Source organism: Bubalus kerabau, chromosome 23 (assembly GCF_029407905.1).
Source record: "Bubalus kerabau isolate K-KA32 ecotype Philippines breed swamp buffalo chromosome 23, PCC_UOA_SB_1v2, whole genome shotgun sequence".
In the NCBI taxonomy this organism is placed as follows: Eukaryota; Metazoa; Chordata; class Mammalia; order Artiodactyla; family Bovidae; genus Bubalus; species Bubalus kerabau.
The window spans coordinates 1,821,456-1,842,571 of record NC_073646.1 but is presented as its reverse complement, the minus strand read 5'-3'; the positions used below and the strand labels follow the sequence as shown (position 1 = coordinate 1,842,571).

The window sequence follows — 21,116 nt, the reverse complement described above, 5'->3', positions numbered from 1 at the left end:
GACACTGTCCCCATGACAGGACCTGCCTCCTTCCTATGCGGCAGATCTGCGGATCTGATTCAAGGCCCCCACTGGAGGCTGAGTCAACCCCCATCAGGGACACGTGGGTGCCCAGGAGAGCACTGCCTGGGAACAAGTCTGACACAGGAGACAAAGGCCTGGCCTTCATGCAGCTCCTCTGGCAGGTACCAGGCGTGGCCAGGACAGGTGGGGCTGGGCCTGCCTGGCCCTTTAAGAGGGCCACCAGGTGGTGGGAGGGGGGAGAATTCCAGTTGCCTAGCAACAGGAGGGCTTGGTGTGTACCGGTCTCCGGGAGACCAGAAGCCACATCCTGCTTGGGGACCCAGTGGCTGGAGCTGCCCTGCTGAGCGAGCTGAACGGCCCCCCTCCCTCTCTCCCCACTCCCGCCAGTGCCTGGGCGGCGCCATGGCACAGACGGACATACTCCTGACCAAGGAGCCCGCCCCACAGACGGTGCCAGCATGCCAGCTGCCCTGCAAGCTGTACGATGTGGCCCGAAACACAGGCGCCCACACGTCCTCGGGCCTGGCCACCTCTGGCTTCCGCACGGCCAAGTACTTGCTGGACGAGTGGTTCCAGAACTGCTATGCCCGCTACCACCAGGCCTTCGCTGACCGTGACCAGTCGGAGCGGCAGCGCCATGAGAGCCAGCAGCTGGCGGCGGAGACCGAGGCACTGGCGCAGCGCACGCAGCAGGACTCCACGAGGAAGGTGGGCGAGCGCCTGCAGGACATGCACGGCTGGAAGTCAGAGCTGCAGCGCCAGGTGGAGGAGCTGGTCTCTGAGACCGAGCTGCTGCTGGCCCAGAAGCAGCGGCTGGAGCGCGCCCTGGATGCCACGGCCGGGCCCTTCTCCATCGTCACGGACAACCTGCAGTGCCGCGAGCGCCGTCAGCACCCCGACCTCGTGCGCGACTGTGTGGAGATCGAGCTGCTGAAGGTTTGGCTGCCCCATCCCTGGAGCCGCAGACCGGCCTCCCAGCTCTCTCCAGGGAGCATGACCTTCCCTGTGTTCCCTCCTCGACTTGGCTGTGCAGAGCCTTGGTGCCCGGGCACCCCCGGGAGCCTGCACTCTCTGCACACGTGGGGATACTCGAGCACATGCCCAGGCACAGAGGGGTGGGGTGCCAGAACCAACTGGTCCTGGGGCCTCCCCAGCTGGGGGCAGGGGTGGAACTCAGGCTGCCTGGGGGGAGGGGCGAGGGTGGCCAGGTCTGGCCTTCCCTTGGCCTGGTCCCCACAGTGGGTGCTGGGCAAGGCTGAGCTCCCTGCAAGGTGGGCCAGTCAGGCCCTGCTGGGTGAGGGGCACCATGGCCTGGGTGCCCCCCTGCATGGGGGGCAGGGCTGGAGCCTGGTCTTGTTCACTTGGCCCAGCCCTAGGTGCAGGGTTTCTGATGTGCCTGTTCCACCCCGGCTCCCACTTGGGGCGAGGCAGGGCCCAGGCCACGGTGGGATTCATCCTGGAACGTGTGCTGGGATGATGTTGGCCTGAGGCAGGGTGGGGCTCGGCCCCTAGGAAACCAGGAAGGGCCTGAGCTGGGCCCCAGGGGCGGCTGGCTGGGGTTGGGGTGTGTGCAGGGCAAGGGAGACCCTCCTGGTCAGGTCGTGGTGGCGCCAGTATCTATTGGGTGGTCCCTCAGTCACCCCTGGGTCCCGGCATCTGCTGAACTGCCCCTCTGGTCACCCTGGGTCATGCAGATGAAGCCTGACCCTGAGTTCACAGAGGTGGAGCCCTAACACAACCCCACCCTGCCGGTTGATGTCCGTGTTGGAAATCTAGCCTCAGACCAGCGTGCAGGTGTGGACGGTGAAGGTGGGGTGGAGGCCGCGTGCATCCCACAGAGACCCAGCAGGACCTGTCCTTGGGGCAGCCCCGAAGGACTGGGGGTCACCCGGGCCAGGCCCCCGATGCTGGCGGGGAAGGGCCTCAGCTGTGAGCAGGCTGCAGCCACAGGTACTCATGAGACGGGGAGACACACACAGTCAGGCACCCGGGGACCCCCTCAAACCTGGGTGCCTCCCCTGAGCCCAGGTCCTTCCCCTGCCCTCCCCCCACGGCCCCACCCTCACACTTTCACTCAAGAACCTCCCAAGGCTCCAGGAGTGATGGCTCTGTTCTGAGTCAGGCGCCCCGCCCAGCAGTACATGGACAACCAGTCAGGACAGGAAGGCGGGCCCACGGGTCAGAACTGGACACAAGGGCTTAGAGCCCAGGGGAGGCGAAGATTCGGATCCGGGGAGGGCTTTTCCTCCGCAGGAAATGAACCCGTCAGGGAGGCAGGAGGAAACAGGGTTCCCGTGTGTCCTGGGCGTGTGAGGGCAGTCCCGGGTGGGGACTTAGTCGATAGGGTCTTCAGAGGCTATTGCCGGGCTCTCCGGGGTCCGTGGGCAGGCGCCAGTGATGGCCCAGAGCCCGGGGGTGCTGCGTGCCCAGCAAGTGGGAACCACCTTTGGCTGATGCTCCCCACAGCCCATAGAAGACCCCCAAAGAACCCACTGCAGTGCCCCAGACAGGGTGCTCCAAGCCCAGAATAAATCCACTAAGATAACCAAGCTCGCCCCCATGTCCACCAAAGAGACTGGGGCCACAAGCAGGGCCCAGTTCCACTGGGCGTCACCCCAAACTCTGCTCCTCCTCGGGGTTTAAGAGCCTGGAGGTCCTCAGACTCTCACCAGGGGCGGGGGTCTTCTCCCCCAGGAGGCCGAGCTCATCCGGAACATTCAGGAGCTCCTGAAAAGGACCATCATGCAGGCTGTGAGCCAGATTCGGTGGGTCTGGGTGGCGTCCAGAGCTGCCCTCGGGGTGACCCCGTCCCCCTACCCCTCAGGCCACTGTAGGCAGGAGGTCGGCTGACCTGGCCCTGAGGCTCCGAGAGGTGACAGACTGTCTCCAGCCACAGCCAGGAGCACAGGGCAGGGAAGGGGCACTGGGCAGGTGGGGGTGGCCAAGGGGCCTGGACATCTAGAGCCAGACCAGCACCCCGGGGCCCACCGTCAGCAGATGAGGCCCCCCTGCCGCCTGGGGGCTGGCTATGCCCAGCGTCGGGGTGTGCCCAGCTCAACACCCGCCCCGACGCAGGCCCTGCCCACTGTCCGCCCGCAGGCTGAACCGGGAGCACAAGGAAACCTGCGAGATGGACTGGTCCGACAAGGTGGAGGCCTACAACATCGATGAGGCCTGCTGCCGCTACAACAACCAGAGCACCGACGTGCAGTTCTACCCGCACTCGGCCAAGTTCGAGGAGAGGTGGGGCTGCGAGATCCCGCCTGGGCTCTCCGTCCCTCCGCTGGAGGGCCTCTGTGCAGCTCTTCTGCTCCTGGGGTGGGCAGGCGAGCGGCGGGACCCCCACCCAAGTGCCGGGCACACACGGTTGGCCGTCCCGGCTGGGCTTCACAGAGGGAGGCAGGACCCAGCATTGGGGGCGGGGGGTGTGTATGTGTGTGTGAGAGAGACAGAGGAATGTGTGTGAAAGTGTATATGTGTGTGTGTGAGAGAGTCTGTGAGAGTGAGAGTGTTGAGTGTGTGTGAGAGTATGTAAGAGTGAGTATGTGTGTGAAAGAATGTGTGAGTGAGAGTGAGAGTGTGTGTAACAGAGTATGAGAGAGTGACTGTGTGTGTGTCTGTGTGAATGTGTGTGTGTGAGATTGTGTGTGTGAGATTAAGAGTGTGTGTGTGTGAGATTGAGAGTGTGTGTGTGTGTGAAAGTGTGTGTGTGTGAGAGGTGTGTGTGAGACTGTGAGACTGTGTGTGAGTGTATGAGAGAGTGTGTGTGCGTATGTGTGAGAAAGTGAGAATGTGTGTGTGAGTGTGCACGTGAGTGTGCAAGAGTGTGTGTGAGAGTGAGAGTATGTGTGTGAAAGAATGTGTATGAGTGAGAGTGTGTGTGTGTAGCAGAGGGTGAGAGAGTGACAGAGTGTGTGAATGTCTATGTGTGTGAAAGAGTGTGTGTGTGTGTGAGAATGTGTGTGAGATTGAGAGTGTGTGTGTGAGCATGTGTGTGTGTGAGATGGAGAGTGTGTGTGTGTGTGAAAGTGTGTGTGTGTGAGAGGAGGGGTGTGTGTGTGTGTGTGTGAGAGACTGTGAGACTGTGTGAGTGTATGTGTGAGTGTAAGTGTGTGTGTGCGCGCGTGTGTGTGAGAAAGTGAGAATGTGTGTGTGAGTATGCACGTGAGTGTGCGAGAAAGTGAGTGTGTGTGTGTGTGTGTGTGTGTGTGTGTGTGTAGGGGGGAGCGGACTGCAGCTCCGCGTGTGGCCGGCAGGGGGCGCGCGGCCACCACCCGTCACAGCCACGGCCGTCGGGGCACGAGCGCGGGGACCAGCGGGCGGCGCAGGAGGCACTGGGAGCGCGCGCAGAGACCCTACGGGCGCCGTAGCGGGCGGGGCACAGGGGCGCGGGGCCGCGGCGTGGCCCTAGGACTGCGGGTGGTCGTTTGTGCCGAAGCGCTGGGGACTCGGGGTGTGGAGGGTGTGGAGGGCGCGGGGAGGCCCTAGTAGGTGCCCCCACCGATCGCGGTGTCGGCCTACTCCCCTCACCCGTAGTGCCTCCACGCCCGAGACCTGGGCCAAGTTCACCCAGGAACACCTGTACCGCGCTGAGCGCGAGCGCCTGGCCTCGGTCAACCTGCGGAACCTCATCGACTGCATCCTGCAGGACACGTCCGAGGACCTGCGGCTGCAGTGCGACGCCGTGAACCTGGCCTTCGGGCGGCGGTGCGAGGAGCTGGAGGACGCGCGCCACAAGCTGGAGCACCACCTGCGCAAGGTGGGGCCTCGCGACTGCGCGCAGCCCGTGGCCAGGCCACGCCCATCCGGCAGCCAGGGCACACTCGGGCTATTATATAGCCACGCACAGCCCGCAGCCAGGCCGCGCCCAGGCTATTATATAACCACGCCCATCTCGCCCACCAGGTCACACCCTGGACACGCCCATCGCGCAGCCAGGCCACGCCCAGCTCATGACCTGGCCCCTTCAGGGCAGCCCCTGAGACTGGCTCTCCGCCAGTAACTACAAAGACCAGGCTCAGGATGGGTAGCCCAGACCATCACACTCCCACTGCCCACTATGCCCTGGTCACAGCCTGGCCTGGCCCTTGCCCCACCTTGGCCATCCTGAGGGAACCCTGGTCAGGGCCCCCGACCTCCCCCAGGGCCCCCATTAAGCTGATGAGAAAACCTAGTGGCATTAGAGGATGGTGGCATTGCCGCTGGCGTGACTGATACAGGGGAGGGCTGCAGGCCAGAGCAGGGAAGGTGGAAGGAGGTGGCGGGCTCAGCTCTTTAGGGGGTGTCCCTGATGCTGGCCCTGGCTCAGCAGGGCCCTGACCCTAGGCTCTCTGGGTGACCTTTGCTGCCTTTGTCTCCACAGCACCTGACCAGGGTCGGGGTCTGGTGACCTCAAGGCTGGGGCTCTTAGGACAGAGCCGCTATGCACTGAGCTTTGCTGTCCTCCCCCAGCCCCACCCCTGGCCTCTGGGTGCCCATGGCAGGGCTGAGGTGGCCGTGCACACCCTCCCTTCTTCCGCACTGCCCCCAGAAGCACGGGGTAGGGCTTGGGGTGCGGGTTGACCCACGGGGCTGTCCTGTGTGGGTAAGACCCAGGGCGGGGGTGACCCACGGGCCATCCTGTGTGGATAAGACCCAGGGCGGGGTTGACCCACGGGCCGTCCTGTGTGCAGACGCTGCGGGAGATCACGGACCAGGAGCACAACATCGCGGCCCTGAAGCTGGCTATCAAGGATAAGGAGGCGCCTCTGAAGGTGGCCCAGACCCGCCTGTACCAGCGCTCCCACCGGCCCAACGTGGAGCTGTGCCGAGACGCTGCCCAGTTCAGGTGCTGTGGCCGCTGGGCCGTCACCCTCCACCATATGGGTGCCGTCCACCCGCCCCCAGGCCTCCACAGTCTCTGAGGCCCCCTTGAACATCCCCTGGCACACAGCCCTGCAGATGTAAAAAGGAAAGACGCTGGCCCCCACCTCACCCCCCACCCCACACACGGGGCTCCCACATTCCCTCTCCTGCCCCAGCAGCACTGGACACTGCATGTCCTTTGGGGGACACTGTGTGGGTCTCTGAGTGCCAGGGCCGGCCACACTCCCCACTTCACCCTGGTCTAGAATCTCAGGGTCTGGGAGGCAGAGCTCCCCGAGCCACATGGCCGCCCCGACCACCTGTCCTGGCCCTCCACACCTCTGACATCAGGGTGAATGCACCTCCCCCTCCCAGCCTGGCTTCTGGGTCTCCCCTGGGGCTTTTGGGGGTCCTTCTATGGCCGAGCATATTGAGCAGTACGCCCTGCCCGGGCGCCCGGCCTTTGAACCTGGGGCTGGCCCCTTGGCGCCCTCGGTAGGCCCGGTGTCCAGGCTGGCCCCACTCAGCCCGCCTCTGCCCACAGGCTGGCGAGTGAGGTGGAGGAGCTGAACCTGTCCCTGGCAGCGCTGAAGGAGAAGCTTCTGGAAGCGGAGCAGTCCCTGCGCAACCTGGAGGACACACGCATGAGCCTGGAGAAGGACATCGCGATCAAGACCAACAGCCTCTTCATCGACCGCCACAAGTGCATGGCCCACCGCGCCCACTACCCCACTGTGCTGCAGCTGGCCGGCTACCAGTGACCGCTGGGCGCAGGGCCCACCCCTCCTCGAATAAAGAGCACATTAGCTTTCTACTCAGCGTGCGCACCTGGGCAGGGTCGCTTTGCCTGTGGACCCCATCGTCCCCGCCATGGGAGGCCAGGGGTCTCCTGGCTGGGGCACCCCGTCCCCACTTGGGGACAGGGGTCAGTCGAGGTCCCCCTCATTGCCCTCTGCTGACCACCTGGGCCACCTGCCAGATGCTTCCAGGGGAGCGTCACCTCCCGTCACCACTGGTCACGGCCTCTGGGCCCCGCAGTGGCAGCTGAGCTCCGTTCTTCTTCACCGTGCCCTGGACGGTCACCCAAGGCCAGTGGGCACTCCCCTCTCATTAGCAGGGGCGTCAGAACATGGTGCTGGCCCGGCTACCCGCAAGGGACTTGGTCCCTGGGCTGCACACTGCAGGCCTGGGGCAGTGACCACCCAGGGAACCGTGGGACCGCTCCCTGCCACCCCTACCTGGCGCGGGCTGGGCACCAGAGGGCACACCTGAGCTGGGGGTGGGGGTGTCCACGGCTCTGGACAGAAGTGGGTGCTGCCTTTGGGGCACCCCCTGAGCAGCACCAGGCCTTCTCTCTCCCCTTCTGCTGAGGCTCTCTCCCTGTGCCCCCTGCTGACGAGCTCAAGGGGGCCGCTTCCCTCCCCGACAGCAGCTCATCAGCAGGACTCGGGCAGCCTGCATTAACAGGCCAGGAGATAATAACCCGGCCGCACACTCGCAGCTCTCAGACCCCATTATCAGCCGAGGCCGCGCTGTGCGGAGCCCCCATCAGTGCCCAGGGCCTCCGTGTCCCAGCCCCCACCCCCACCCCCCACTGGGGCCGCTGACGGGGAGCCGAGTGGAGGTGCTGTGCAAGGCTCATTATCTCCACGGCCCGGGGGGCCGGGCGCTCATTGTTCGCAGTTGTCTCATGGCCACCCATGAGGCCGGAAATCTTGTCCTCTTGTAGAGACAAATGACCAGGCCCTGGAGCTGAGGGATGGTCCTGGGCTGCTCAGCAGGTTCCCGAGGCAGTGGCTGCATCTCTCTGGGGAGTCAGCAGCCCTGGAGAGGAGGCAGACAGCTACGCCCACCCCCAGGGATTCAGGCCCTGCAGGAGTGGGGAGCCGGGAGGCACAGGGGGACACCAGGGCCCTGAGGGTGGCTGAAGCCCGGGGACACTCTGGCCACTGCTGAGTCCACGGTGCCCATTTTAGATGGAGAAACGAGGTCAGACGCAGGGAGCAGTGGAGCCCGGGCATTTCTCTCTCTCTGGGTGCCCCAGAAGCCCCCGAGACGAAAGTGGAGCAGGCAGAGAGGAGCCCCCAGCCCACCCCTGGGCCCAGCAGCTCTGGCTGGAGCCTGGGTTAGCCCAGCCCTGGCAGGGGGTGGTGGGGTGGCGTCTGCAGAGAGGCCTCCGTCCAGGCCACCCGATCCGGATTCCACCAGAAAGCGTCCTTGCTCCAGACAAGGACAAGGCGTGGGGACGGCTGAGCACTGTTGCAGTGAGAACCTTCACCTCCAGGGGCCGGGGGCGTCCGGGAACCGGCTCCAGCTGGCAGGCTCCCCTGACCACAGCCCTCACCTGCTCTGCTCTCCCCAGCCTGGCATGAGAATCCCCCACAGGTGGGGTCCCCCATCTCCCCCTCTACCCCCAGCCTGCCTCCTCTATGGTCAGCAGCGAGGAGGGCACGGGGTGCCTGTGGGAAGTGCCGGACCCTGGGCTGTGCCCAGATCTGCAGGGGCGAGCAAGCCAGCCCCAGATGCCCGCAGCCTGCCTCCCGGAAGGTGGCCCCAGCTCCCCAGGCCATGTCGGTGCCCCGCCGCCAGGCAGCCTGGCTTGGTGTGGTCGAGGAGGGGGGATGCTTCTCAGGGAGTCACATGGCCTCGTGCTCAGAGGCCGAGGCGCCAGGCGCTGCCCGGGGCCCAGTGTCCAGCTGCTCAGGCCCAAGTGAGCGTGAGGCCAGGTCCTGGTGTAGTCACAGACCCCGCCTGCCACTGCCCGGGGCGCCCTGTGAGTCATTCCTGCCGGAGGGGGCTGGCATCACAGGGACATAACCCTCATCCCCTGAAAGACTTGGCTACTTGCCAAGGGCCCCCGACAGGGTATCACAGCCTCTCCACTGGGCGCCACGGCCCTGCTAGGGTGCGGCGGGAGGTGGGGGCAGACACCACAGCCTGGCCAGACGCTGCCCCCCACCCCCCAGCACCACCCTCCAGGCCCAGCCCTCACAGCCCAGCCTGAGATGGGAGGGGGCCACTGTCACCAGGTGGGCTCAGCACCGGTGAGTGGTCTGTCTCCAACTTTGGCCTCCGGCCTTGTTGCCAGTCTCCACTCAGCCACTACTCCAGCCTCCCCGACTCCCCCTAAGTCACCGCACCCCAGATGGCAGCCAGTCCCACAGTCCTGGCCACCCTAGGCGCCCAAGCCCCGCCACAACAGGGCTGGGGGAGGACCCCAGAGCCCCCGAGGCAGGGCTGTGGCAAGTGGCAGGCTGGGTGGCGGGCATCAGGGCCCCGTGAGCCTCCTGCCGGGAGCTCGGAAGCTGGCCCGAGGCCTGTTGGTCTTGGATGGCCAAGAGGGAAGCCACGGGTGCCTGGGGCGGGCATGAAAGGGCTCTTTCACCGGCCGCTGTGCTGAGACGCTGGAGACCGCCAGGCAGGCAGCAACCCCCGGTCGTGAAATGGTAACGGGCGGTGGGGGTGGGTAGTGGTCTTTACAGCAACCTTGAGCAGGGCCTGGGGTAGGGGCCCCAGCAGCACAGGCCTGCCTGGGGGGGTGGCTGCCCAGGAGACACCCACGCTGGTCCATTTCCTCCATGGGAGGGGTCTGGGAGAGTCCTGCAGGGTCCAATGTGGCTCAAGGGGTGGGTGAGGGTCTGCGAGGTTTGAGAAGGAGGTGGTAGAGAGAAGGGGTCCCACCTGCCAGGAAAGCTCGGCTTGGGAGTGGGTCTCAGACTACATGAGAGGAAGGCCTGCATCTTGGGCTGCAGTCCTGAGGGCTTCCTGGAAGAGGGGGCCTGGGTATTTGCTCAGGATGGCCAGGGTACAGGGAAGAGTGAGGACCCCGATCTCACACACCTGCCCTTGCAGGAGACCAACCCTGCCTGAGCCTCTCGGACGCAGCCCTTGGGAGAACAGGGCAGGCAGAGTCCATTTGCCAGGAAAACTGAGGCCCGGGCCCACATGGAGCTCACCCAGGGCCCCCAGCAGCTGGAAAGTGTGGCTCCACCTGGCACTGATGGGCCCGGGGTCAGACAGGGTCTCCCACGGGAGGGAACGTGGAGACCGGAGGCTCAGGACTGGCAGGGATTAAAGACTAGCTTCTGTACAGCTGGGTGGGGGCCGGGGCAGCCTCCCTGGTTACCCTCCCTCCTCCTAGGGGGTCAGGATGCACATGTCCCCTCTGCCCAGCAAGGCAGCCTGGCAGAAACTGCCTCATGTCGGGCCCCACCCAACACAGGCCCGGGGCCCGGCTGCCTGGAGTGTGTGTGTGGGGTTGGGGGGCATACCCTTCCCTGAAGTAGCCCCTCCTGGAGGGCTCTGGCCAATCCTGGTGAGGGGGGGTTGGGGGGCTGTTTCAGAGCCCCACTCCCACTCAGTGCCCCCTGCATCTTCCGGGTGTGGGATCTCCGGCCACGGGGCTTTGGGGACCCGGACTCCCCAACTGCAGGCACTGAGGGTGTCCGCTGCCACCCAGAACTAAGGCCTCGGTGAGGGAGGGGCATGAGCAAGGAGCAGTGCCCAGGAAGTGTCAGCTCCCACGGGCGGCTGCCTCGGTGCTTGGGGCTCGGGGTGGGCGGTGGGGGCCCTCCCAGCAGTGGTGGCCCCCAGGCTGTGTCAGGGAGGAGTCTCAGTCCCGGGGAGGGACCCATCAGCGTGTCAGGGCGGGATGAGAGTCCAGGAGGGGCTGACCGAGTGCTCTGTGCGGGACGAGGCTCTGGCTGAGCCCACCGCAGCCCCCTCGAGGGGTCCCATCTGTCCCTCCCCATCCAGGAGGCTCCCTGGGCCCCCCCATTGTCTCCCCCACACAGGGGAGCTGCCAGGCTGCCATGGGGGGCGCTGGGGGCTCAGCAGGGCTAGCCCTCCACTCCCCGCCTTCCTCTCCCACCTTTCTCTTCCCTTCCTGCCCGGCCCCAGGCCCTGGCCCGGATGGTGGCCCCTGCCTTCCTGCTGCTCCTGGCGCTGCCCGCTGGGGCCTGGCGCGGCCTGGGGCTGCCTCGCCGGCCGTGCGTGCAGTGCTGCCGTCCAACCTGGCCCCCCGCCGCCCCCGGCCCGGGTGCCCACGTGAGTGACGGGGACGCGTGGGTGGGGCTGCCCCGCCTGCGGCCCACCATCGACATCTCGATCCTGAAAGGTGAGTGTCCCCAGAGGGGTGGCCTCCCCCACCCTCAGCCCTACAGGGACACCTGTGCTGAGGGGAGGGGACAGGGCCCAGGGCGGGCTCTGGAAGGCGGGGGGCCCCGAGGAGACAATGGACGGGTGCCTGCTCCCCGCTCCCCACAGCCACCCCCCCGGGTGGGCAGAGGGTGTCCCAGGGAAGGGCCTGTGGATAGAGGGCCTCAGCCCTGCCCCTAGGGGAGGGGAAGGGGCCTGGGTCCCCTCTGGGGGTGAGAGAGGCAGGGTTCTGGGAGGGCCACACCCTGGGGGCTGGACTGCCGGCTGCACTGAGCTTGAACCCCAGCGCTCTCCTCCTTCAAAGACCAGTTCAGACCCTTCCTCTGGCGGCTGCCTGACCCCGCTGGCCTCACATGACCGTCAGCACAGACCCCAGAACAGCCAGGCCCTCAGGGTGTGGCTTCTTTCTCTTTGCCCCTTGGAGGGTGGGTTAGCGCCCCTCTGAGAGAGGAGACTGAGGCCCACAGAGGCGAGGTCACTTGCAGGGCTGCGTGGCCAGAGAATCTGACCCTGGGAGCCTTGACCAGGGGCTTCTGCTCATCCCCCGCCCCTCCCCGGCAGGTGAGAAGGGCGAGGCAGGGGTCAGAGGTCGCTCTGGCAGGAGCGGGAAAGAGGGCCCGCCAGGCTCCCGGGGCCTCCGGGGGCGCAAGGGCCAGAAGGGGCAGGCGGGGCTGCCGGGCGTGCAGTGCCCGCGCGCCTACGCGGCCTTCTCGGTGGGCCGGCGCGAGGGGCTGCACAGCGCCGACGCCCTCCAGGCGGTGACCTTCGACACGGAGCTGGTCAACCTGGACGGCGCCTTCGACCTGGCCTCCGGCCGCTTCCTCTGCACCGCACCCGGCGTCTACTTCCTGAGCCTCAACGTGCACACCTGGAACTACAAGGAGACCTACCTGCACATCATGCACAACACGCGCGCGGCCGCCGTGCTGTACGCGCAGCCCAGCGAGCGCAGCGTGATGCAGGCGCAGAGCCTGCTGCTGCCTCTGGCCGCGGGCGACGCCGTCTGGGTGCGCATGTTCCAGCGCGACCGCGACAACGCCATCTTCGGCGAGAGCGGCGACCTCTACATCACCTTCAGCGGCCACCTGGTCAAGCCGGACGCCGAGCTCTGATGGCTCGGCGCCACGTCAGCTCCCAGGACCCACCCTCCAGAGCCCCCCGCCCAGGATTGGGGCCGGCTGTGATTGAGAGCCGCCCGCGTGCACACGCTGAGCTGAGCGCAGCCCCGGCAGGAGCAAGACAGACCCACCAGCCCTGCTAGATGCGGACCCCAACCGAGGGGTCCCAGCAAGAGATTCCGGAGCAGACCCGCGTTCCCTGCGCGCGGTGGGCGGGGTTGGGGCGGGGCACCTCCACCCGCTAAGGAGCTTGGCCCCCTGGTTGGGTTCCCTTTCCCCTTATAAAGGCTATGCCAGGCCCCGTGCTGTGAGAGAATTACAAAGCACCTACTGGGTGCTGGGCTGGACGCTGGGGAAGCTCCGGGGGAGGAGTGGAGTATGCTGAATTCCAGGGTGCTCAGGGGAGCAGAGGCCACCGGACCAACGACATGGAGTAGGTGGGTGGCCGGGCCAGGCCAGGCCAGGCCTCTGCCTGGGTGAACACACTGCCAGCCCTGGTGGGTCGATTTTCTGGGGCTTGAGGCATCCCCGGGTCTGTCTTGAGTGGGCTGGGAGGAGCATGCGTGCCTGAGCCCGGGGAGCCCCAGACCCCTGGGGTATCACCTCCCACTTCCACATGTTGAAGCTGGGCCTGGCGGGGACCTGCAGTGAGCAGGCCGGCCCCATCCCTGCGGGCAGGCATGTGTGGACTGGCCGAGCTTTCTCCACTGGAGGCCTCCGTCCGCCCAGCAGTAGGAGCCACCAGGCTGCCCGCCCTCCGGTCCGCTCCGAGCCTGTTCCTTTCCTGCCACGTGTCCTCCGGCCATTCTGGGACCTTCTGTCTGGCCTCTGTGGCCCCACCACCCACCGCCTCCTCTCTGGGCCCTCCCCAGCCTCCCCTCCTGTGGCCGCTCCGCCCAAGTGAGGATGCTGAGCTGGTGAGGCGGCCGGGGCCCTGGCAGGAGCAGCGTCTGGAGTCACCAGAGCCTGGCGTGCTGGCTGAGGTCCCGGGCCAGGCGGATGTGGCTGGAGCTGCAGGCTGGCCAGACCGAGCCTGCTGGGGCTGCCAGGTGATGAACACGCTGGGGCCTCCACCCTGGGGCCCTGAGCCCACAGAGCACTGCATGTCGGGTCCTGTCTCCTCATCACGGCCCCCCCGCCCCACCCCAGGAGCTCAGCCCATCCTGAGATGGTCTCTGGCAGACCTCCCCAGACCATAGTCATCTGCTGGGGGAGGTTGGGGAGGGGGTGGGGGCCCCTCGTCCCCGTGCTGGGGGAGGAGACACAGCTGGGAGCACGGTGCCCCTCCCCTGCCGCACGGAACCCCGTGACCCTCAGGAACATCTGCCCTGAGTGAGGCTGGATCCAGGACCGTCCATACACACCCGTGGGCAACAGGGCCCATCCTCCCAAATTCCCAGACCGGGGCGCCCTGGAGAGGTGGAGATTTTGAGGTCCAGCGAGGGTGTGTAGGCCCCCAAGTGTGTGTGATTCTGGGAGCTGGATCCCCCTCAAACAGGGCTGACTCCTCTAGTGTGGCCTGGGATGGGGGAGGGGAGGGCCCCCACTAGAGAGGGGCTACTGGACTCCGAGTCTGCAGGGAGAGGGGGCTTTCAGCCAGCAGCCTGCTGCAGGGGCTCAAGGCCTGTGACAGTCCCACCCCTGAGGCTGGCTCGCAGGCCAGCTCTGGACCAGGGTCGGGGGCTCCTGGGGTCCCAGGTATGACGCCCAGGTATGAGGGACATCCCAGGAGGAACCTGGGACTCAGAGGCCTGAGTCCCTGAGCTCAGGCCTGGGCGGGGCTGTGACCCCAAGCCCCCAGCACAAGCAGGGTCTGTACCCCAAGATGCAGAGCATGGGGGACAGGGTTCACAGCGATGTCCACTCCCAGGGGCCCCAAGGCCCAGCTGGGCCCGGCTGTGGTGCAGGGCAGGGGGCCGCAGGACTCTGGGGGACTGGCCGTAGCCGAGGGGTTGGGAGCTGAGTGGGGCACCCTGGACTGGTGAGCCCCGCCCCAGTGAGACTAGAGGGTGCTGGAAGAGCCCGCGGGGAGCCAGAGGGCAGCCCTGGACACCTCCCCAGCCCCTCCCGAGACCCGCTCAGTACCGCCCATCCCCACCAGTGATGCTGACTTGGGCCGAGGAGCTTCAGGCTGCACTTTGGCCCGAGTCCTTTTATGACTGGAATAACTGGACACGCCCAGGGTGCCTGGCAACCAGCAGGGCATCAGGAGCGCTAAGAGGGGCCGCGGGGGCCGAGAGGGGGTCCCACGGCAGAGATAAAGGCACCCGCACAGGAGCGTGAGGGGTGGAAGGACCTTCCTCCATCCTCCCAGGTCTGGACTCCTTGTCCCCAACTGGGACCCCGCCCGCAGAGTGCTGCAGGCCAGCCTAGCCGGGCGGGGGTGGAAGGGCCACCCGGTCCAGCAGCCCGGGCAAAGCCGGCTCTCTCGGGCTCCCCGTCTGACCTCGAGGTGCACTGGGCCCTGAGGGTGCAGGGATTGAGGGGGCGTTTCCATGAAATCTGTGGATCCGCTGGCCGCTGGGCCTCCCTCTCACCTCACTCCATTCGTGGGGCCTAGACCAGAGGCACTGGGGCGGCTCCACTGAGCCCCCGGGACAGCTCTGCTCCCCTTGCTGGCCCAGAGGGCAGAGCAGGCCAAACAGACAGTGTCTAATCAACTCCAAAGTCAAGGCCACCCCCGCCCTCAGAGAGCAGGGGCCAGGTGGGGGCTCCCCTGAGTGCGAGTAAGAACCCTGTGGAGGCTGCTGGTCAGAGCCTTCGTGCCCAGGACGCACCAGGGACACTGAGGGTGGTTGCCTCCCCCCCACCCCAGGCTTAGTTAAAACCCATGACTGAGAACGGGTGGGATGAGGGGAAGTCGTCATGTCCACAAAGTGATGAGAAGCTCCAGACTCAGGAATCCGTGCCGCGCTGCTCGCTCAGGAGACTAGAGGGTGAACAGCATCCTTGATGTACCACATGCGGCCTGGGGTGGAGTGGGGGGGACCAGGATGCGCCTGCCCCTGGGGAAGAGAGCTGGAAACGACCGGAACACGGGGCAGCCCAGAGGCGGAATCCTATGGAAGCTGTTTCCCGTCTCAGTTTTTATCCGTTTGGTGGAATTCCAACAAAACATCTATTTCTAGAATTTGGGTGAAAGTCATACACCATAAAATGTACCATTTTAAAGTGAACAAAGTGAAAGTCGCTCAGTCGTGTTTGACTCTTTGCGAGCCCATGGGCTATACAGTCCATGGAATTCTCCAGGCCAGAATACTGGAGTGGGTAGCCTTTCCCTTCTCTAGGGGATCTTCCCAACCCAGGGATTGAACCCAGGTCTCCCGCATTGCAGGCGGATTCTTTACCAGCTGAGCCAGCAGGGGAGCCCAAAAAGTGAACAACTCAATATTATTTAAGGTGTACAAGGGCATCCATCCAGAGAGTCTCCTTTCCAAGTTGCCTGGTCATCACCATCATCTGTGTCCCTCCTCTGGTAGGGCCTCCAGAGGATGCACGGGCAGACAGGTCCACTGTCCAGGGGGCCGAGGAGCCACAGCACGGCTCCTGGGAGCCTTGGCCCCTCTCATGACACCTGCACCCACTGAACCCCTGCCTGGAGCCAGGGACCCCTCGGTATGGCTCCTGGGGGCTCAGCTGGGAGGGTGGGTCCTGGGTTCCAAATGGGGAGAGGTCAAGGGGCTCTGGAAGCTGACCCTTCCTCTGGCCACCCTCTCAGGCCCGATGACCACCAGAACATGGATCCCCACGGGCCAGGTCACCTTCCAGGTGCCATGTTGGGGGTGGGGGGGGAGAGGACAGGTCCTCAGCCCCCAGGATGGCTGCTGCCCTTGGCCGTAGGAGGACCCTGGGTCCACTCTGCAAATGTCCTTTCATTAAACCCTCCTCAAGCTGCTCAAAGGAGGGGCTGCCTGTTTCCTGGGCATGGGGGGACAGGGGACACGTCGGGGCACAGGAGACACTCGGGGTGCAGAGCAGAAGGGAATAGGGCCAGTCCCCACTGCTCTGCAGTCAGTTTCCTTCACCTGGACAGCCAGCCCCTGTGGATGGCCCTGCCCCTCCCCTCCTATGGTACCCCCACCCCTGCACCCAGGCCTGGCGCCCCACACCCTGTGGCCATGGCCATGGTCTGCCGTGTGTGCAGAGGTCAGAGAAGAGACAGCCTGAGAAGGGGACTCAAGCCCCCTCCCCAGAGGCAGGAGCCAGGGAGGAGGTTTCCTCCGGTGGAAACCCTCCCCCCGCACCGGTCAGGACCCACGCAGGCGCCCAGGTGGAGCCCCCAGACCCCCATCAGCACACGCAGGCGCCCAGGTGGAGCCCCCAGACCCCCATCAGCACACGCAGGCGCCCAGGTGGAGCCCCCAGACCCCCATCAGCGCAGACGCCACAAATGAATGGCTGTCACCAGCATGGCTGGATGTGCAGCCTAGGGGACGGGGAGGGTGAGCCTGAGAGCCCAGGGTGGGGGGCAGTGATGGGGACCCCCTCAGGTTCCCGGACAGTTGCCGGACCTTCAAGGTGGGGACTCCAGCTGGACAGTGGCTCACGGTGGTCAGGCCAGACCCGAGGAGCCAGGGCAGCATGGAGAGGAGGCGGCAGGCTGGGCTGGAGGAGCGGGCCACAGCCCCAGTGGCCTCCCCAGGGCCCCAGCCCGCCCAGCCCTTGAGGCCCCGGGTTCCACGGCAGCCCCAACAGGTGACCAGCAAAGACCCTGTTCTCAGTCAGTCAGCTGCCTGACACCCCCAAAAGGCATCCCAGCTCTCAGCCCCCAGACTCCGTAGGAAGCTCTTCCTGGTGTTTGCCTGCTGCTTGCCTCCTGTCCCAAGACACCCCAGGATGGGCCCCACTGACCCCTCCAGGGATGCCCTCGCTCAGCCCCCAGGGTGGGCCATAGCATGGGCTCTGCCCATGGGGGCTGCACCACGGTCCTCCGCCCCCCCCGCACCCACCCTCCCGCCTGGCAAATAGCCAACCCTCAGCCCATCCTGATCCCGGAGGCAGCCTCACCCTGTCCTGCGGGCCGGATTTCCTGAGCAAGGTCACTCTGGGAGCCACTGGAGCCCAATAGCCAATAAAACCCATTGATGCGGAGAGAGAGACAGTAAAGCAGGTCACCCACTCCGCTGAGGGTGTTTGTTCTGCCCTCCCCACCCTGCTCGGGGCCTGGGGCCCCAAGACCTGCAAGCAGTGTGGTGCTCTGTGCCCCCGCAGCTGTCCCCAGCCTGTGCTGGGCGGGGAGGGCAGTGGATGGGCCAGGCTGCATCCCCACACCCACTGTGCCATGTCCACAGCTCCGTGGGCTCACATCCTTCTGGGACACTCCTGTCCCCGCACCTCGACAGGCCCTCAGGGGTGCCCAGGTGCTCACTCTCTCCTGTTCAGTAGCCCCCACCCAGGGCTTTGGGGACTGTCCACACTGGCCGAGCCCAGTCACCAGCTCCCACACAGACCCAGGGTCCACGGGCCACCTGGCATCTCTTCCTCCACCTGTTGAGTCCATCAGGCCTGGGCACACACAGGCACACACATTCACACGTGCACACACAGGTACATTCACACACGTGCACACACAGGTACATTTACATATGTGTACACACACTGACACGCATACACACAGACACACATTCACACAGGCACACACAGGCACACATTCACACATGGCGCAAACAGGTGCACACATTCATACATGTGTACACACAGGTACACACACATTCACAAATGTGTACACACAGGCACAAACATACATGTACACAGAGGTACACACATGTCTACATATGCATTACACAGGCACCCACAAGGGGGCACATGCACACACACCTACACATGTGTACACACGTGCACACATACAGATACACAGTGCACGTGCCAGTACACGTATATGCACACAGGTACACTGAATTCACATATGTGTACACACATGTCCACACATGCATCACACCCACATGCAGGCATATGCACACACATACACACCCACACATTCACGAGTGTATACACATGCACACACACAGGCACACACACCCAGAAGCAGGCACATGGACAAACACACAGGCATGTCCACACACACCAACATCCTCACAGGCAGGACTGGCGAGGGTACTCTAGCGTCTGCACCGCCCGGGGAGAGAGCTCGCCGTGTCAAATCAATTGGGAGAAATTGACCTGAGCAGATATTTCCGTGCCATCTGTTTGCTCCCCAAAGTCACTCTGAGCAGATGGACTTTGCATCCAAGCCCACGGGTGGCCTGGCCGGCGGAAGGGGGGTGACTGGTCAAATGGACTTGTTTCTCCCAGGCATCCACCCCTGCACGGGATGCCTCTCCCCTAGGGCTGGGCGGGGAGGCTTTGGTCACCAGCTCCCTGTGACTGACACCAGGGTTTGTGTCCTCCACCCTCTAGGCAGAGCCCAGGTGGGGCCAATACTAAAGCTGGGGCTGAGGAGGCGGCCGGGACCCCACTCACCCAGAGTCGGGGACAGGAGCCCCAAGGGAGCTGCCCACGCCCCACACCCAGCAGCCGTGGAAGGATCAGATGCCCCTGCCCCACCGCCCACATCCTCAGGGCCACACCCTGCTCCTGCCAGCCCAGCCCTGAGGCTCCTTTCCATGGGTATGGACGCTCCCCTCACTATTATCTGGGTGTCCTGCTGCCTGCCCCGCCCCAGCCGCCTGCGATCCGCCTGCTCTGATGTACACCAGTTTCGATCGGCTCCAGGGACAATATTTGCTCTGGGAAAGAGTCAAACATTTATTCTCTAATTTATTCAGGGAGCACTTGTCAAACACAAGCGCCCTTGTTACGTGATCTCGTTTCCAGGGCTTGGCCTCGGTCTGGGGTCCCTGCCGAGGCCCCGGTAGCACTGACCTTGACTCTCCCTTGCCCAGCACGGCGCTGCCCACTCCCCGCGCCCCCTGGTTTCTGCTTCCTCCTCTGGTCCAGCCGTGGACCCCAGGAGGGACACTGGGCAGGGCTGTCTCAGTGGGGCCTGTGGGGGGCGAGTGACCCCCATGTCCTTCTTCTCCTTGCAGCCATGATCACAGTGAGGCCCGGGCATCCGGGAGCCCAGCCCTCCCCCAGTGAGGCTGCCAGGCACCTTCTCCAGGACCTGTTTCAGGCTTGGGGCCAGGGGTGGAGGGGGATGAGCTGGTGTTTCTGGGGGTGGAGAGGACCATTCCGGCCAGACCAGATTGAAAGCCGAATTCCTCTGGGGTCCAGCATTTGCACGTGCCCATGGCCTCTCCAGTCTGCTGTTTGCCTTGGGAGGCGGCTCCCCCCGCCCGCTGCTGTCTGGCTAGTCTCCTCTTCTGCTCCAGCCCCCCAACTCTGGGAGGAAAGGCAGAAGAGGTGGCTGTGGGTCCCCGCAGCCTTGCCAGGTCCCCTCTGCCCCAGCAGCCTCAGCACTCACAGTTTGCTGGTCTGCATGAGCCCGTTGGCCTTGCAGCTGCGCACGGGCATCATGGCCTCCTGCAGCCGGCTGCTCGGGCCCGGCCGTGGCTCCGTGGCATCCACGTCCTCAGCGCCAGCACCATAGCCTTTGTGGAGGCACAGAACCTTCCGGAAGCTCTGGCGGAAGTTGTCGGAGAGGAAGCCGTAGAGCAGGGGGTTGGCACAGCTGTTGGCGTAGGACAGCACAACCACGAAAAAGTAGGCGCCGGCGGAGGCAGGCTCCTCGGGCAGCGCAAAGGCCAGGTTGACGATGTTGACGATGAAGAAGGGCAGCCAGCAGCCTGCAAACACCAGCACCACCACCACCACCATGCGGGTCACCTTCCGCTCCGAGCGCCGCCGCGTGGAGCCCACGCGCACGCCGGACGCCTTCAGCTTCACCACAATGAGCAAGTAGCACAGGCAGATGACCAGCAGCGGCCCGAAGAAGCCCAGCACGGATGTGTAGATAATGAACACGGCCCCCCACAGCCCCACGGGCTCCGGCCAGCTGAGGTTGCAGGTGTTCCAGCCCTCCTGGATGTCGGCAAACACCACCAGCGGCAGCGACATGACCAGCGAGAAGGCCCAGACCGCAGCGCTGGCCAGCTTGGCCACCCGGGGGCGGCGCCAGCGGGCGGAGCGGATGGGGTGGACCACGGCCAGGTAGCGATCCACGCTCATGACCGTCAGGCAGAAGATGCTGGTGAACTGGTTGATGCCGTCCAGCGTCATGACCAGGCGGCACAGCACGGGGCCGAAGGGCCAGTAGGAGATGGCATTCTGCGTGGCCACGAAGGGCAGCCCCAGCATGAGCAGCACGTCAGCCACGGCCAGGTTGAGGATGTAGATGTTGGTGACCGTCTTCATCTTGGCGTGGCGCAGGACCACGTAGATGACCAGCGCGTTGCCGCCCAGCCCCACTGCGCACACCAGCAGGTAGAGCACTGGTACCACCACGGCCCGGGCACCTGGTGAGGGCCCCAGCCCCGCCAGCGTCCCATTCTCATTGCCGCTGCCGCTGGGCACCACTGAGGAGGTGTTCCAGGTGGTCAGCGGGGAGGCAGGGAACAGAGGCTCCATCGTGGCCACTGCGGGCAGGGTAGGCTGAGCAGGAGCGCTGGGGTGTCCGCTGCAAGAGAAGGAAGGACACAGAGCGACTGAGCCGAGGGCGTCTCCCATGCGCCTGCCCCACCTGCCCAGGACGCACGGGATTACCCCGGGGTGGCGGGTAAATACGATTACTCATGTTCAACTGGGCCGGGAATCACATTAAGCAAATTGTTTGGAAAACAAAGCTGGAGAGGAAGGAGCAGTGGGTGGGCGGCTGTGGGGCACTGGGCAGGTGCCCCTGGAGCCCAGATGCCACAGGAGCCCCCAGAGACCTGGCTGTCCCTTCAGCCCTCTGCACCCAGAGGCCCCCTTCCGGGCTCAGCCAGGCCACCTTCACGGAGTCCTGGGAGGGCACCGATACCTCACCTCGCAGGTAATGGACTGAGGACCCTCGGAGTTGCCTCCCCAGGGACCCGCAGGACAGGTGGGAGGGGAGGG

General features: G+C 65.1%; 3 protein-coding genes across 3 annotated transcripts; 2 read left to right on the top strand and 1 right to left on the bottom strand.

The window, feature by feature from the left end:
- The first annotated feature begins 426 nt into the window (after positions 1-426).
- Positions 427-6,646, top strand: TEKT4 (tektin 4). The gene is made up of 6 exons (XM_055562198.1): positions 427-960; positions 2,719-2,789; positions 3,124-3,267; positions 4,561-4,783; positions 5,697-5,851; positions 6,413-6,646. Exons 1-6 carry the CDS (start codon positions 427-429, stop codon positions 6,627-6,629), a joined length of 1,344 nt encoding a protein of 447 aa, XP_055418173.1. The 3' UTR covers positions 6,630-6,646.
- A 4,133-nt stretch (positions 6,647-10,779) lies between these two features.
- On the top strand, positions 10,780-12,137 carry C1QTNF8 (C1q and TNF related 8). Its single transcript, XM_055562817.1, has 2 exons — positions 10,780-10,984; positions 11,587-12,137. Exons 1-2 carry the CDS (start codon positions 10,780-10,782, stop codon positions 12,135-12,137), a joined length of 756 nt encoding a protein of 251 aa, XP_055418792.1.
- A 7,404-nt stretch (positions 12,138-19,541) lies between these two features.
- On the bottom strand, positions 19,542-20,648 carry SSTR5 (somatostatin receptor 5). Its single transcript, XM_055562716.1, has one exon. It carries the CDS (start codon positions 20,646-20,648, stop codon positions 19,542-19,544), a length of 1,107 nt encoding a protein of 368 aa, XP_055418691.1.
- Between the last annotated feature and the right edge of the window lie 468 nt (positions 20,649-21,116).

Bases quoted from the DNA above. Each gene is read 5' to 3' on its own strand.
- C1QTNF8 (XM_055562817.1), top strand. From the start codon at position 10,780: ATGGTGGCCCCTGCCTTCCTGCTGCTCCTGGCGCTGCCCGCTGGGGCC. The intron at 10,985-11,586 runs GTGAGTGTCCCC...CCTCCCCGGCAG, and splicing joins CGACATCTCGATCCTGAAAG to GTGAGAAGGGCGAGGCAGGG.
- TEKT4 (XM_055562198.1), top strand. From the start codon at position 427: ATGGCACAGACGGACATACTCCTGACCAAGGAGCCCGCCCCACAGACG. The intron at 2,790-3,123 runs GTGGGTCTGGGT...GTCCGCCCGCAG, and splicing joins CAGGCTGTGAGCCAGATTCG to GCTGAACCGGGAGCACAAGG. The intron at 3,268-4,560 runs GTGGGGCTGCGA...CCTCACCCGTAG, and splicing joins TCGGCCAAGTTCGAGGAGAG to TGCCTCCACGCCCGAGACCT.
- SSTR5 (XM_055562716.1), bottom strand. From the start codon at position 20,648: ATGGAGCCTCTGTTCCCTGCCTCCCCGCTGACCACCTGGAACACCTCC.